Raw genomic sequence first — 15,994 nt, forward strand, 5'->3', positions numbered from 1 at the left:
TGAAATCCTGCTACTATCCAGATGTCAGACCATGTTAGCTCTCCTATGACCACCAATCTAAAGAGAGATGCTAGGAACACAGTCTCTGGGCTGTCAGCACAGTTTTAAATCAAGTCGTCTGAACATATCTTTGTTGGTCTTTACAAGCCCTTTGTTTACTGTGGGCCTACGTCTAAACGAAGATTTTTAACTCACTTCATATTTTAACAGGATTTTTAACAGCCGCACTGACATTTTCTCTAACAGATCAAAACCCCATCTTAGTTCCTCTCTCTAAATGGGGTACAAGACTATAGGTGGGAATTTCAGATCTTTTGCCTAGCTTCACAGCTATAAATTAAATAAATTTTATCTTTCAGGGGCATCTCTGTTTCCTACATCCCATTTCCCCTATCAAGCAACTGATTTCCTCCTGTTACCTTAATTTCTATATCTCCTTCCTACTGCCCTTCTCAATGGAGCACTGGTTGTTACAGATTTTTGCTGTGCCATCTTCCTTCTGATCTATGTAGAATTCACTTTCCAAGAATTCTAGATTTAAAAATTGGTTAACCAAATATAAAGAGACAAAGTACTAAATGCCAAGGATACTTTAGGATTCTCTATTTACATGGACCACTGATGTGTGTTTATATATATGTGTATATTTGTTTGTTTGCTTGATCTGATGAACATCTAAAAGTCCATGGACAGAGGAGCCTGGTGGACTACAGTCCATGGGGTTGCAAAAAGTCAGACAAGACTGAACAACTGAGCATGCACGCTTACTATATGCCAAGTACTTATTAAGAACACTTTGTCATGTACTGTGCTAGCTGTTTTACATACATTATCTCATTTTGGGGGTTTTCAATATCTTCTTTACCTTTGGTCCAAGGGATTCATCTGGTCATTCCTTACTTCATTGTAACCTCCTTAAGACTATATGAAAGCTGACCATATGAACTGCTTGGATATTACAATTAAAAACTTAACATATTAAAATGAAGAAATGTAGTAAAATTATGATAAAAAACCAAAAATATTTTTTAAAAGTTTGGATAGTCCTTGGTAGATACCTTAGCGAGTTATAACTTGTATTCCTTGGGCCAAGGGATTAATAATGTTAGATTTTCATGCAACTTGATGGCAAGGCCATCAGGAAAGATATTTTTGGTCAAAGAGCACTTTACTGACCTCAAATTATAACTTGTAGATATCTTTCTGTTCTGTCATTGAGGCAGGCCAGTTCTAGTTAAATATGTGCTGAGGTCAAAGCTGAATCACAGCTATACCCAAATATAGCTCATCTTTCTGAAAACTGTGGCCTCTTTTCCTGGCTGTTGTGTGTACAACATTGGAGTTATTTAGGCTTGTGAAGAGAAGCAGCCTCCTCTTAGAGTAGGTCAGTGAAAAACACTGGCTTTTAAAATAAGGAAGAAAGTAGGAGTGTGCAAATTAAATAAAGATAAGTTGTTAAAGGTTAACTAGTTTCTCCTGGTGGTGTTATAAGCAAATGGCACAGTCATTCTCTAGTTCTACAATATTTAGATGTTTTATTTCAGTTACATAGTGGGAGCTGAGAACAAATGTGGGTAAACCAGATACAAAATACCTTCACAGAACATAAGCTAAAACCTATTCCCTTAATCCTTCAGTGTTGAATCATATGTTCTGTCTGGACCATAAATGTGAAGAATGCCAAAGTATCTGGGCTATTGCCATGGTCTTGTGCACGCACACACACGCACACGCGCACACACACACACACACACAAGGAAAAGCACATCCATGATGAAAATACATTATCATCACTGTTATTGTATTAGTTTTCTATTGTTGTGTAATGACTTACTGGAAATCTACAGCTGAGAACACCTATTCAATCACTTACCAGTTTCTGTTGATCAGAAGTCTGACCCAGTGAAGCTGGGCTCTCTGCTTGGGGTCTCACTACACTGAAAACAAGGTTTGCGCCCGGCTATATTCTCATGTGGAGCTCCAGGTCCTCTTTTCAAAAGTATCCAGGCTGTTGGAAGAATTTACAGATCCTTGCATTTATAGAACTGAGGTCCTTGTAGTCTTGCTGGCTGCCTGAGCTCTTAGCAGTCACCCTAGGGTGCTAGCCACATGGTCCTCTCACAAGCCAGTTTACTTCTTCAAAGCTGGCACTAGAATCTCTCTCTAGTCTGCTCCTATGGGAAGGAGTCTTATTTAATGCAATGTAGACACTTGAGTCGGAGAAGGCAATGGCACCCCACTCCAGTACTCTTGCCTGGAAAATTCCATGGGTGGAGGAGCCTGGTGGGCTGCATTCCATGGGGTCGCTAAGAGTCGGACACAACTGAGAAACTTCACTTTCACTTTTCACTTTTCACTTTCATGCATTGGAGAAGGAAATGGCAACCCACTCCAGTGTTTTGCCTGGAGAATCCCAGGGACGGTGGAGCCTGATGGGCTGCTGTCTATGGGGTCGCACAGAGTTGGACACGACTGCAGCGACTTAGCAGCGGCAGACACTTCAGCAACTGTACCATGACTTTTACTATATAACAATGTCTGGCAAGGAGGTGAGTCCATTTTATATTCGCAGGTGCCACCCACACTTAAGGGGAGGGGATTGTACAACATGTGTGGGAACAGAATTTTGGAGGCCATCTTAGAATTATGCCTACAACAACCATTACTCAGAACACAGGCTGAACCCTGTGAATCCTATGACTTAGGAGAGAGCAAAATGTTACTCACTTCCAGAACCTAGAAGTTTAGTGGAAGCTGTCTCAAGATGAAGAACAATACTTTCCAAGAGAAAAACCGAGAAAAAAAAAAAATCTATAAACGTCTGCCAAGTTTCAGAGAGGAAGACACTCAGGTTTGAATCTCATGTATCCTTTGAACTATGCCCAGTAGAGATACAGATTCCTATTCAGACCAATAATGAGGCTGACAAAGATTTATGGATGACTATCTAAACTATTCCTGTACCTTGGTTCTATAGCTCCAAACCCTAACTTCCCATAATACCACCTCATTGTTCCATACATACATTCTTTGTTAATTATTATACCCAATAGATGGCTATATGCCGATGTAAAAAAAAATCAATATTCAAATAGCAACTTTGACATCTTCTAGAGTAAGATGAAAACAACCAGGTAAGCAAATTTTGATTCTAAAGTACCTGCATACCTCAAAGATATTATGAGTTTGGTTCTAGACCACTTCAACACAGTAAAATCACAACAAAGTGGGTCGCACCAATTTTTTTGGTTTCCCAGTACATATAAAAGTCATGTTTAGACCATTTTTCAGTCTATTAAGTGTACAGTAGCATTATGCCTAAAAGTACACCCTTTAATTAAAAAATGCTTTATTGCTTAAAAAGTGCTAACCATTATCTGACAGCATAGGGTTGCCACAAATCTTAATTGGTTTAAAAAAAAATAAGCTCAGTATCCTAGATGTGTGATACAGAAAAGCACAATAAAATGAGGTCTGCCTGTATATGCCCTGTATCATCACCTCCCCTTGAATGCGGGTGGACCTGTAAATATGATGGGATAGTCTTTCCTTTGATTTGGTTTACATTACATGGTAGAGAGACAGGATAACACTCCCAGGACTTATAAAATGATTACACTGTTCATACAGACTCCATATGAACAGGACTAGGAACTGGGGAGGTTTTCTTGGTAGTTTTGAAAAGTAAGGGCCACATGACTTGACCTTGAGGAGGCTTCTAGAAGCTGAGAACAAGCCCAGACTGGCATTTAGCAATGAAATAGGGACCTCATACACACAGGTGCTAGGAACCGAATTCTGCCAGTGAACTGAATGAACCTGGAAGAAGTCTCTGAGCCTCAGATCAGATCACATTACAGGTGACACCTTGATTTTGGCTCAGTGATTCCCTGGGCAGAGGAACCACTTAATCCCTGAATGAAAAGCTACCCAATTAAAACTGTGTGATAATAAGATTGTGTTGCCATAAGTTATTAATTCTATGGTAATTCTTCATGTAGCACAGAGACCTAACATATAAACAAATTGATATATAAATAAATTAAGCAAACTAGCAAAATTAGTTTTAGGAACTTTCTGCAGCAACAGCTCACAATAACTGAATTCTAACTGGTCTCACCAAGCAGCAACAGTATTTTCAGGCATTTAAAATGTATTGAAAATGAAAATATACCTAAAACAAACACATTTTTGGTGATATGCCAGAGGATTAGAGATGACAAACTAAAGCAAAAACTCCTTAAGTGATGAAAGAAGGCCAAACAAGTAGGGATTTAATCATCTAACTTCAACAAGGTTAAAAGAAAATCTGAAAAATTAATTATGACAGATATTATGTGTATGTACATATACGAACAGGACCAAAGGGCACTTACTCTGAAAGTTGTTGAATGAGAAGTCTCGAGGATGATAGAATCCTGCTTTGCAAATACACTGATAAGCTCCAAGCACGAATCCTAGGCCTTTAATCGGCATACACTATGAAGAAGAAAAGACAGCAGTACCGTTGATCATAGGTTATTTAACTGTATAAAGACCCACAGATATCCATCATTGCAAATGGTAACAGAATGATCACATTTTCCTGAAATAAAATCTCACTTTTGAACTTTTATTTTAGGTTTGTTTGCCAACAGGCATTTTTTTAGAAGTAGCAAACTGAGTTTTCTTTCTAAATATATGCCATTACAGCTGCAGTTGCCATATATCTTTAACTCATTCAGTTGCCAGAGGAAGTAATTATACACATAGTTTTTTTTAATACCTCACATATCATCTTATTGCTGTAAGAGATATTTCCTAAGCCTGTAAGAATATTTTTAAGCGATTCCATGCCATATATTTCCACCAACGCAAAGGTAGGTAGATGGACAGACAGATATACAGAATTTAAGATGTGGAAGCTGCCTTTATGAATTAAATATTCATCAAACTTTTTCCTTGGGAAAAAAAATACAAATTGATGGACTAACAAAACAATAAACTTTAAAGTGCAATTTAGAAGAGGAAAAAAAGATAATAATCTGAAGCACTCTTTACCTAAAATCTATTTCACAGACAAATGTTCAACATGTACTACATGTGACAAAAAACAATGATTGGCTTTCCAAATATGTCACACCAAGGGACATAATGGATGTCTCCCAAAAGCTTAATATTGGCTTCTTCCAAAGATATCACTGAACCCTACCAAAATTCAGTTTAATACATTTCACTTATGCTACATTCAAGTACATAAGGAGGGAATAGCTTCTATTAAAATACAATTTACCAGTAAAACAGGCATTTCTAGAATTTTATCAACACTGAAATTTCTTCTCTGCTATCTCTCCACCTATATCCTAACCCTTTGCCTTTCTGCCAATTATAATCTATTAGAGGAGCTCAGAATTTAGTAAATTTTAAAATAATAAAGTGTCCCTCTAATACAGAGACCCTTGAGATAAAATTTCAAATTATCAAAATAATAATCCCTCGGTCTAAGCTCTAAAAATTAGTAACAAAATCAATATTGCATATCTTGAAAACTCTTAACGAACAGTCAGTAAGGTGGCAAGAGCTAATATATGCTCTAAATTCACAGGTTATAGCAAGCAAAATCTTTGGGAAAACAGCCTTCTAAAATAACTTGACTGTTCTATTTCATTATTACCCTTTCTTTTTCACCCAACACACACTTAGATCCAATTATAGCTTATAACTGAAAACACAGTTCTTAACCCAGAGCAAAATACAAGGACAGGTAAGCACCAGTCAATTCAACTGCATTGGCAAGTATTTATGAAAGTACTATCCTGTGTTTAGAGAATTCCTCCAGGACCTAAGTGAAATAACACATCTTACTTATAAAGATCCAGTGATAGAGCAGATCAGACCCTAGTTTTGAGTTTTATTGTAACATTTACTTAGGAGAAGCACAGTAGAAGAAGAGAATCTATTATTTGTGGTCAGCCAGAAAATATATATTTGAATTCTGACTTACTAGTTACGTGAATTTGGAGCTGTTCTCTTAATTTCTCTGAGTCTTATTTTTTTAACTTGTAAGAACAATCATTGAGTCAAATTCAGGTACAGTTTTAAGAAGGCACAACTACCAAGATGTTTTAATAGCTGAAATATGGGGAAAGAGGAAGAGAATAATGAATGACTCCGAAGTTTTTGTCTTGAGCAACCTTAAGAATGGAGCTGTCATCAAGGAGCTAGGAAAGGCTACAGGTAGAATCAATATGGAGAAGAGAGCACAAAGCTCACTTTTGCAAATGTCAAGTGTGAAATGTCTACTTGAAATAGAATTCTCTATATCAAATAAGCAGTCTGAAGTAGTATGGAGTTTAAGAGAGATGTCTGGGCTGTATAATTTATGATCATTTGCATAAAGACGATAGACAAAGCCATGAGGTCCAATAAAGCTAGATCAGTAAGGGAGTGCCTATGGGCAGTGAAGGAAATAGATTCAAAGTAATGAGACTCAGGACATTCCAAGGCTACAGTGTTAGGCAGAAAGGAAAAAGCAAAGGACACCAAGAAAACCAATTCAGTGAGGTGTCATTATTTAGCTAAGTAGATTGTGAAACTAGGTGTGTAACTAACATGGAATTTGTGAGTTACGTTTACTAAACATTCATCCAGCCAAGATATATCAGGTAAACAAAGCCTTAGATACCAAGAATATAGTAGTGTGTAAAATATATATATATATATATTCTTTGCCAACAAAGGTCTGTATAGTCAAAGCTATGGTTTTTCCAGTATTCATGTATGGATGTGAGAGTTGGACCATAAAGAAGGCTGAGTGCTGAAAAATTGATGCTTTTGAACTGTGGTTTTGGAGAAGACTTTTGAGAGTCCCCTGGACTGCAAGGAGGTCAAACCCGTCAATCCTAAAGGAAATCAATCTTGAATATTCATTGAAAGGACTGATGCTGAAGCTGAAGCTCCAATACTTTGGCCACCTGACACGAAGAGCCAACTCATTGGAAAAGACCCTGATGCTGGGAAAGACTGAGGGCAGGAGGAGAAGCGGGCAACAGAGGACAAGATGATTGGATGGCATCATCAACTCAGTGGACCTGAGTTTGAGCAAACTCCAGGAGCTGGTGAAAGACAGGGAAGCCTGGCGTGCTATAGTCCATGGGGTCACAAAGAGTGAGAAACAACTGAGCAACTGAACAACAAAATAACCAAATATATTTAGTGTACTTTAAATGCACTTTAAATAACCAAGGAGGTAAAAAATTTATAAACTGAAAAATACTGCTGAAAGAAATGGAAAAAGACAGAAAAAAAAGGAAATGATATCCAACGGAAAGGGGGTCTAAGATGGTGGCACAGACTGACAACCAGCAAGGACACTTAATCAGTAATCAAAAACCTCCCTACAAGCAAAAGTATAGGACAATTCCATGATCAGTGGAATTGATTCCACAAGTGCAAGAGTGATTCAACATCTGCAAATCAATCAGCAGGATTCACATTAAAAAAAAAAAATAAAATCATATGATCACCTCAATAAATGCAGAAAATGCATTTGACAAATTTCAAAATCCACTTATGATAAAAAAAAGACTCAACAAAATAGGTGTAGAAGGAATATACCTCAACATAATAAAGGTCACATATGACAAACAATAAATACACAGCTAATATCACACTCAGTGGTGAATAGGAAAAACTTTTCCTTTCAGATCATGAACAAGGCAGGATACCCACTCTCCCCATTTTAATCAACATAGTATTGGAATTTCCAGCCACAGCAATTAGCTGAGAAAAATAAATAAAATGCATCAAAATTGTAAGGGAAATTATAAAACTATCTGCAGATAACATGATACTATATCACAAAATTATAGTAGTCAAAATAGTATGGTATTGACATAAAAACAGATACAAAAATCAATGAAACAGTAGAAAGCACAGACATAAACCCACACATATTTTGGTCAACTAATTTATGACAAAGAAATCAGAAGATACAATGAGTAAAGGATAGTCTCTTCAATAAATGGTGTCAGGAAAGCTAGACTGCTACCACACAAAAGAATGAAACTAGACCACTATCCTATACCACTTACAGTGGTTTAAAGAATTGAATGTAATATCTGAAATCAGAAACTCCTAAAACAAAACACACGTGGCAATCTCCTGGAAATCTATAACATTTTTGTGGATCTGACTCCAAAAGCAAGGAAAACAAAAGTAAAAATAAACAAATGAATCTACATCAAATTAAAATGTTTCTGTACAGAATAGGAAACCGTCATCAAAATTAAAAGGCAACCTACTAACTGGGAGATGATATCTATAAATCATATATCCAATGAGGGATTGATATAGAGAACTCAATAACCAAAAAAAAAAAAAATTGCCATATGACTCAATAATCCCACTTCTGGGTATATATCTAAAAGACTGAAAGCAGAGTCTATTCAAACACCCGTGTTCACTGGAGCATTATTCACAGCTGTCAAGAGGTAGAAGCAACTCAAATGCTCATTAACTGCTAAGTAAATAAAGTGTGGATATACAGGCAATGGAATTACTATTTAGTCTTTAAAATAAAGAAAATCCTGTCACATGCGAAAACATGAATGAAACCTGAGTACTTTATTCTCACTGAAACAAGCCAGTCACAGAAAACACAAATACTGTATGCTCCTATGTGGTATCTAAAGTAATTAAATTAACAGAAAAATAAAGTGGGATAGTGGTTTCCAGGGACTACAGGAAAATAAAAATGAGAAGCTGTTTAATGGGCATTGCAGTGGATTCTTTACCATCTGGGCCTCCAGGGAAGCCCAGGAATACTGGAGTGGGTAGCCCATCCCTTCTCTAGGAGATCTGCCAGATCCAGGAATCAAACTGGGGTCTCCTGCACTACAGGCAGATTCTTTACCAGCTGAGCTACCAGGGAAGCCCCTATGTATTTTTACCACAATTTAAAAAAAAGTTTTTAAGAGTTTAGAGCAAAACAGTCTTTTCTCCCTCAACAAAAATTATGTAAAGACTGCAGGGCATACTACAACACATAATTGCCATGACATGTAATCCATCTATGGAGAAAGAAATGGCAACCCACTCCAGTATTCTTGCCCGGAGAATCTCATGGACAGAGAAGCCTTGCAGGCTTCAGTCCACAGTGTTTCAAAAGAGCTGGATACAACTTAGCGACCAAACAATATAATTCACCTAAACACCTGGTTAAACATAATTGCAGAGCAAAACCTGGCCAGCTTGACAGTCATGAAGATTTTGTATGGAGGTACCAACGAGCAGGGAAATGGCTAAAATGAAGGCTAAAATTAGATATGTACAGGGGAAGTATTGTTTGGCATTTAATGCAAACAATGCTTATGCCTAAGGATCACATTTACATATCATTCTGAAGATTAATTTGGACTGAAAGGAGGCAAAAATGCAAATACAATAAGATTTATATAATTCAAAATCCTCTAGAAATCTTTAAATACCTTTTAATTTGTTTTACTTTGTTTTAGAATCTTCCTAAAATGTGAAACACTTTCTGGCTTCTCTGAACTGAACGTCATGAACAGAATTTAACATTTCCTTCACGAGTCAGAATCATTACTTTGAACAATAGGTACTGAACTATGCTGAAATACATGAATGCCCTCTGGAGCTATTAAAGGTTTATGGCTATTTTCTCATATACTAAATAGCCCAGACTGCTGTATTATTTGAGCTCTTTTGCTTAGTTTTTATATTTCCTTTTTCTTTCTTAATTTTGTTATATTTTAATTGTAAAATATAGAGATACTTCTGGAAGTGTCTTTTCCCTCCTATATTATGTTTTAATTGCCTGTATACCTGGAAACTAGGTCATCAAACATAGCATGCCAAGAGTACAGGAGATAACACATAACAAAGTGAGAGTAAATAATAGTAAATACTTTATATTTACTCCAGGTCCTGTTCTAAGCAATGTGTAAGTATTAACACATTAAACCTTACATCATTATCTCCATTTTAACGATGAGAAAATTAAGGCAACAACTGCTAAGGTAATGCCCAAAGCTTTACCTGCCACAGTCAGGATTCAACCCCAGGAGCCTGGCTCCAAAGAGAATAATAACTACTCTCCCATGAACAGGAACGGAGGCTACTGTCCAGTCACTTTGGAATTTACTTCAAGAACTTTATTTTTCCATTCTTCTTGGTTTCAAGCAATATTCAAAATGGATCAGTTTGCTGAATCATTAAGTTTCAAGTCTGTGAAAATTATTAATTTTTAAATGCATATACTAAATGTATCTTAAGAAATGTGGTTAATTCCTACACCTGTTACAAACAAAAAAAAAAATAAGCCTTTCCCTTCCCAAAGCAGAGTCCCCAAAGCTCAGATCTTAGAAAACAAATCTTCACCTCAGGGCATATAAGTAGAGTAACTCTTCTCTACTTGAATTCCTGAAAATAGGTCTGGGTCTAAGGAGAATCATCAGATCAGTTCACAGGTGCTTAGTCCCAAACTAAACCCAGCAAGCCAAGCAATGGAAGCCAGGGAGTTCACAGAAGTCCAGATTGTCACTTCTTCCTCTTTAGTGATAAAAACATGGTTCTACTCTGCTTTGACAGAAGACATCTAATTCCAAAAAGGGTTCCTGCTATAATGAATTCACTGTACTCAGTTATGTCCAACTCTCTGCAGCCCGATGGATTGTAGCCTTCCATGCTCCATGTGCATAGGATTTTCGAGGCAAGAATACTGGAGTGGGTTGCATTTCCTACTTCAGTGGCTCTTTCCAACCCAGGGATCAAACCTATATCTCTTGGACTGGCAGGCAGATTCTTTACCACTAGCCCCACCTGAGTCTTAATGAAAAAATAGAGGGCAAGACCAGAGAAGCATAAAGATGAAAGGTTTGACCCTGGCAAGGTGATATAGTAACTGGGTTTTCTATGTATGTGTGCTAAGTTGCTTCAGTGGTGTCTGACTCTGTGCGACCCTGTGGACTATAGTCCCCCAGGCTCCTCTGTCCGTGGTGATTCTCCAGGCAAGAATACCAGAGTGGGTTGCCATGCCCTCCTCCAGGGGATCTTCCCAACCCAGGGATAGAACCTGAATCTCTTATGTCTCCTTCATTGGCAGGTGGGTTCTTTACCACTAGCGCCACCTGGGTTTTCTAGATTATTTCAAAAAGCCAGCAACATTTATTTGTATTTCACTCCTTCTATGAAACTTGTGAAGAAATACTGTAAAATGTTGAATCTGGTCATTTGTGAGTGGGATTGAGGGGATTTGGTATTAAAACACGCTAATTATCCTAACATCCAGTGATTCTTCTCTACAACTATCAGCAGTTTATTAAAACAAAAGGAAAACACTCAAACAGGGGAAATCTAAAAGGCCTCCAGGCGATGACAGAGTACATCACCCACCTATTTCATCAAACAATCTTCCAGGAAATCAAGAACTCATGAATAACAAATAATGCAGTATTCCACCAGGGAGGAAAAGAACTACACTGTGTCTCTATTATTCATTAGCTGCCAGAGAACCTGGTTTAAAAAGCTTGATGGACTGGAGGGGGGGGGTTGGGGTGAGCGGCGGAGGGATGTTTTCTTTTATGATACAGTTAAAATTTTAAAATAAACTATTTTCTATTACTAATTTTTGAAACATTCTTGTTATAGTCAGTGGAGCCCACTCTCAGAACACGGCGCTAAAGGTTTCCAATGCAGCGTCTGGAGCAGACACCTTAAAAGTCTACAGACTTCACACTGACACATGGCAAGATGCTTTGGTGGGGGTTGTGGGGGTTGAAACTGTCTCAGAAAAATGTTAGGATTTTATCTCACTGAGTAAGTAAGCCAATTTTTTAAAGATCTTTTTATAGAAAAAAGGCCCAAAGGCTTGATAAATATAAGCTTCACTAAACCACAAACTCACTACTACTTTTGACACTAGGTGCTTCCTGTGGTCACAGATCATAAGCAGTGGCAACTTTCTTCTCATTGTTGACTTTATTTACCTCTTGCTTACTGAGCCCCATTGTATACACTTTGCTACAACAACAAAGAGGAACAAAATCATGGTCTAGTTCACAGAGAACATACAATCCACAAGCAGAAAAGCAAACTCAAAGTTGCTCTCTGGTGCTATGGACAGAGGTTTGTAACGTTGTACAGAAGGTGGTGATCAAAACCAACCCCAAGAAAAAGAATTGCAACAAGGCAAAATGGTTGTCTGAGGAGACCTTACAAATAGCTGAGGAAAGAAGAGAAGTAAAAGACAAAGGATAAAATGAAAGATATACCCATCTGAATGCAGAGTTCCAAAGAATAGGAAAGAGAGGTAAAAAAGCCTTCTTAAGTGAACAATGCAAAAAAATAGAGGAAAACAATAGAATGGGAAAGACTAGAGATCTCTTCAAGAAAATTAGAGATACCAAGGGAATATATCATGCAAAGATGAGCACAATAAAGGACAGAAACAGTATAGACCTAACAGAAGTAGAAGAGATTAAGAAGAGGTGACAAGAATACACAGCAGAATTGTACACAAAAGGTCTTAATGAACTGGATAACCACGATGGTGTGATCAGTCACCTAGAGCTGGACATCCTGCAGAGTGAAGTCAAGTGGGCCTTAGGAAGCATTACTACGGACAAAGCTAGTGGAGATGATGGAATTCCAGCTGAGCTATTTCAAATCTTAAAAGATGATGTTAAAGTGCTGCCCTCAGTATGCCAGCAAATTTGGGAAACTCAGCAATGGCCATAGGACTGGAAAAGGTCAGTTTTCATTTCAATATGAAAGAAAGGCAATGCCAAAGAATGTTCAGACAATTATTAATAGAAATAATAAGAGTTCAAATACCAAATATAAAAATACTTTTATACCTCAATAATAAAACGATAAGCATTCCAGTTTAAAACTGAGCAAAGGTATGAAAAGAATGTCACAGTAGTTAATAAATATAAGGAAAGTTTCCAACTTTATTAGTTACCAGAGAAAAGCAAATTTAAGATAATAAATACATACCTATCAAGATGGCTAAAATTTTAACAACTGACAATTTTAGTGTTAGTGAGGATATGGAATGAGTAGAATCCTTACATAGTGCTGACAGACACACAAATTAATACATCTCTTTGTAAATGAACTTGGCACTACCTACTAAACTTGAACATATTATATCCTGTTATCTAGACATTTCAATCCTAGGTGTATACTCAATTGAAAGATATGCAAACATGCTCTAATAGACAAGCAAAAACAGCTGAACTGTTTGCACTAATCCCAAACTGTTAAGAAGCCAAATGTTTATCTAAAGTAGAAAGGGGAAATAAACTGTATTTATCTAATATTATTCTCCAGGCAATTCTATTGGCATGGGTAGCCATTCTGTTCTCCAGGGGATCTTCCCAAACCAGGGATAGAACCCAGGTCCCCCGCATTGCAGGTGAATTCTTTACCATCTGAGCCACCAGGGAAGCTCATACAACAGAATCCTGTACCAATAAATAAACAAATAAATAAATAATAAATAAATAAACCAAATAAAATAAACCAATGCTATATACAACAACTGGAGAAGGAAATGGCAACCCACTCCAGTATTCTTGCCTGGAGAATCCCATGGACAGAGCAGCCTGGCAGGCTTACAGTCCATGGGGTCACACAAGTGGGACACAGCTTAGTGACTGAACCACCATATATACAACAACATGGATGAATTTCTCAATCTCTCAAACAATATTGAAAAAATAAGTCATGTGTGCTGCATTATTCTACTTATATAATGTTTACAATAAGAAAGTGAAATATGAAGTGTTAGAAATCAGGGTATGTGTTAGTTTAGGGGAATAGTTGGGAGAAGGTGATGCGTTGGGGCATGCGAAGACCTTCTGGAGTCTGGTGATTCTTATTTTCTTGACTTGAGTGGTACTTATACAGGTACTTATACAGGTGTGTTCCCTTTGTGATGATTTGTTGTGCTGTATACTTATGATTCTGTACCTCTATGCAATGTTTTTCATTTCAATAAAAATTATACAATTAATATTATCCTATATTCCCCTCCATCTTTTATGTCCCCTTCTCATTCACCTATCATATAAATTCTGTATTTCATTATTCTGATTTATTTGAAAGAATCATAACATTTTATCCATTCCATTTTTGCTGATAGAGAAAGGATCTATGTACTGATATTGAAGGAGGAAGTTTCTGGATATTAAAAGTAATTATATAAAAAATTATGTAAAACTCAGAATGTGTTTGCATGCACTCAGTTCTTGGCTGCCTCTCAAGTATTTAGAATCTGAATGTACATCTGCATTTCCCCAGTGAAATTTTAGAGGGTTTTTCAATAGTAATTAGCAAATCAGCTAAAGAATAAAGGGCACAGGGCTAAACCAAAAGCCAGGAACTATGCCGCCTATTAAACGCTAAATCAAAACTAAATGTTATATTCTCAAATGGCACTGAGCTTTTCTTTTATTATGGAGAAAAATAAAATATTATTTATCATTCACAAAGAAAATCATTTTAATTGGTATAATTGCTATCATTCTCAGCTGAAAAACATGCAAAATATTTTAAACAATGTATCTAATTCTAGAAAAAAAATTCAAGATGCATAAATGTCCTTAGTTCATCACTGAACCACAAAAAAGTTTTTTAAAAATTGGACACATTTTAAGTAAATATTTAACATCAAAAATGTTTCCAAGTATTTTAGGAATGTACATTTTTAAATAAATAGTAAAAATACTGGTTATAAACTTTATCATCAAAACAACCCCCTCTAAATAATCTCTATGCCATAACATTAAAAAACCTGCACACACTCTTTCTAGTCATAGAACTTTAGTATGCTTTGCCTTACCTGAGACTCTAATCTGACCAACAAAAAATTGGGATGAAAATATAAAGTAGCTATGTAATTTCAGCATTCCTGATACCTATGAGTAGGAATGTCATCTAAAACTGACATGCATCCTAGACTTTAGGAAAACAGATTTTTTTAAAACAGAAGAAAAATTTTTCCAAGAAAACATACATAAAAGTTCAGAAAAGAAACATATTCAAGAAAGTGACTGAACTGAACTGAACTGAACTGAATAAGCATTTGCACTAAGCTTAAAAGTTTTAAATACACTCATTTCCTTTTTGAGGATGTCTGCAATGCCAATAAAATATATGTACATATGAGGCATATACACAGACTTCATCAAAGCATTTCTCATGACTTTTTCTTAAAGTTTCTTATTCTCATGGAGAAATGGATAAAAGATTTGAAAACATTATTGAATAATCATAAAAGGGCTCTAATTAATAGAGGGAAATTTGTGGCAGTGAATTCCAAGGCATCTGCTCTTGATGCTCCTTAATGTGTTTAATGATAGCTTCACTGAAGCATTGAGAGGATGATATTTAAGAGTAAGTGGTCAAGAACATGGACTTTGGAGTGTGACACACTTTAGTTCAAGTTCCAGATTAACTGCTTAATAGCAATGGAAACTTGCAATGGAAGATGGCAAATTACTCAATCTCATGAAATCCTATCTTCCTCACCTATGAGAGTAACAATACTTCTTATGTCATAGAGTTGATAATTTTATTTTACAAGTGCTTGTATAGTATTTACTATATGCTAGTCAATGTTTTTAAAACACTTTAATACATTTAATCCTCATAGCAACTCAGTGAGCTAGATATGATTGATTATCATCATCCCAATTTTATAGATGAAGAGACTAAGCAACCTCTCTCAGGTCACACATCTAACAAGTGACAAGTGGAGTTTACATCAGGTAAACAGGATGCCCAGTCATACTCACTAAACGTTAGCACTTATCCCAATCATTGTCACTGGTATGACATTGAACATACAAGCTGATAAAAGCAGAAACTGAAAGGACAATAGGTTAACTGGAACAAAATAAAATGTAATAAAAAAATACAGGGTACTGTGATCGAATTCACAAAAATCAGCCACATAAACTGCCAAATTATGACATGACTGCCCCCA

At 36.5% G+C, this 15,994-nt stretch overlaps 1 protein-coding gene across 1 annotated transcript in view; it reads right to left on the bottom strand.

Moving 5' to 3' along the window:
• Positions 1-427: 427 nt before the first annotated feature.
• Positions 428-15,994, bottom strand: part of LOC138990490 (metabotropic glycine receptor-like) — a 218,316-nt gene continuing 202,749 nt past the window's right edge. The window contains exons 4-5 of the mRNA XM_070382040.1: positions 4,377-4,479; positions 428-531 (exon numbers count right to left, since the gene is read on the bottom strand). Of these exons, the coding sequence (XP_070238141.1) occupies positions 428-531; positions 4,377-4,479 (207 nt within the window). The remainder of the gene's footprint in view (positions 532-4,376; positions 4,480-15,994) is intronic.

Source organism: Bos mutus, chromosome 13 (genome assembly GCF_027580195.1).
Source record: "Bos mutus isolate GX-2022 chromosome 13, NWIPB_WYAK_1.1, whole genome shotgun sequence".
NCBI classification, from domain to species: Eukaryota; Metazoa; Chordata; class Mammalia; order Artiodactyla; family Bovidae; genus Bos; species Bos mutus.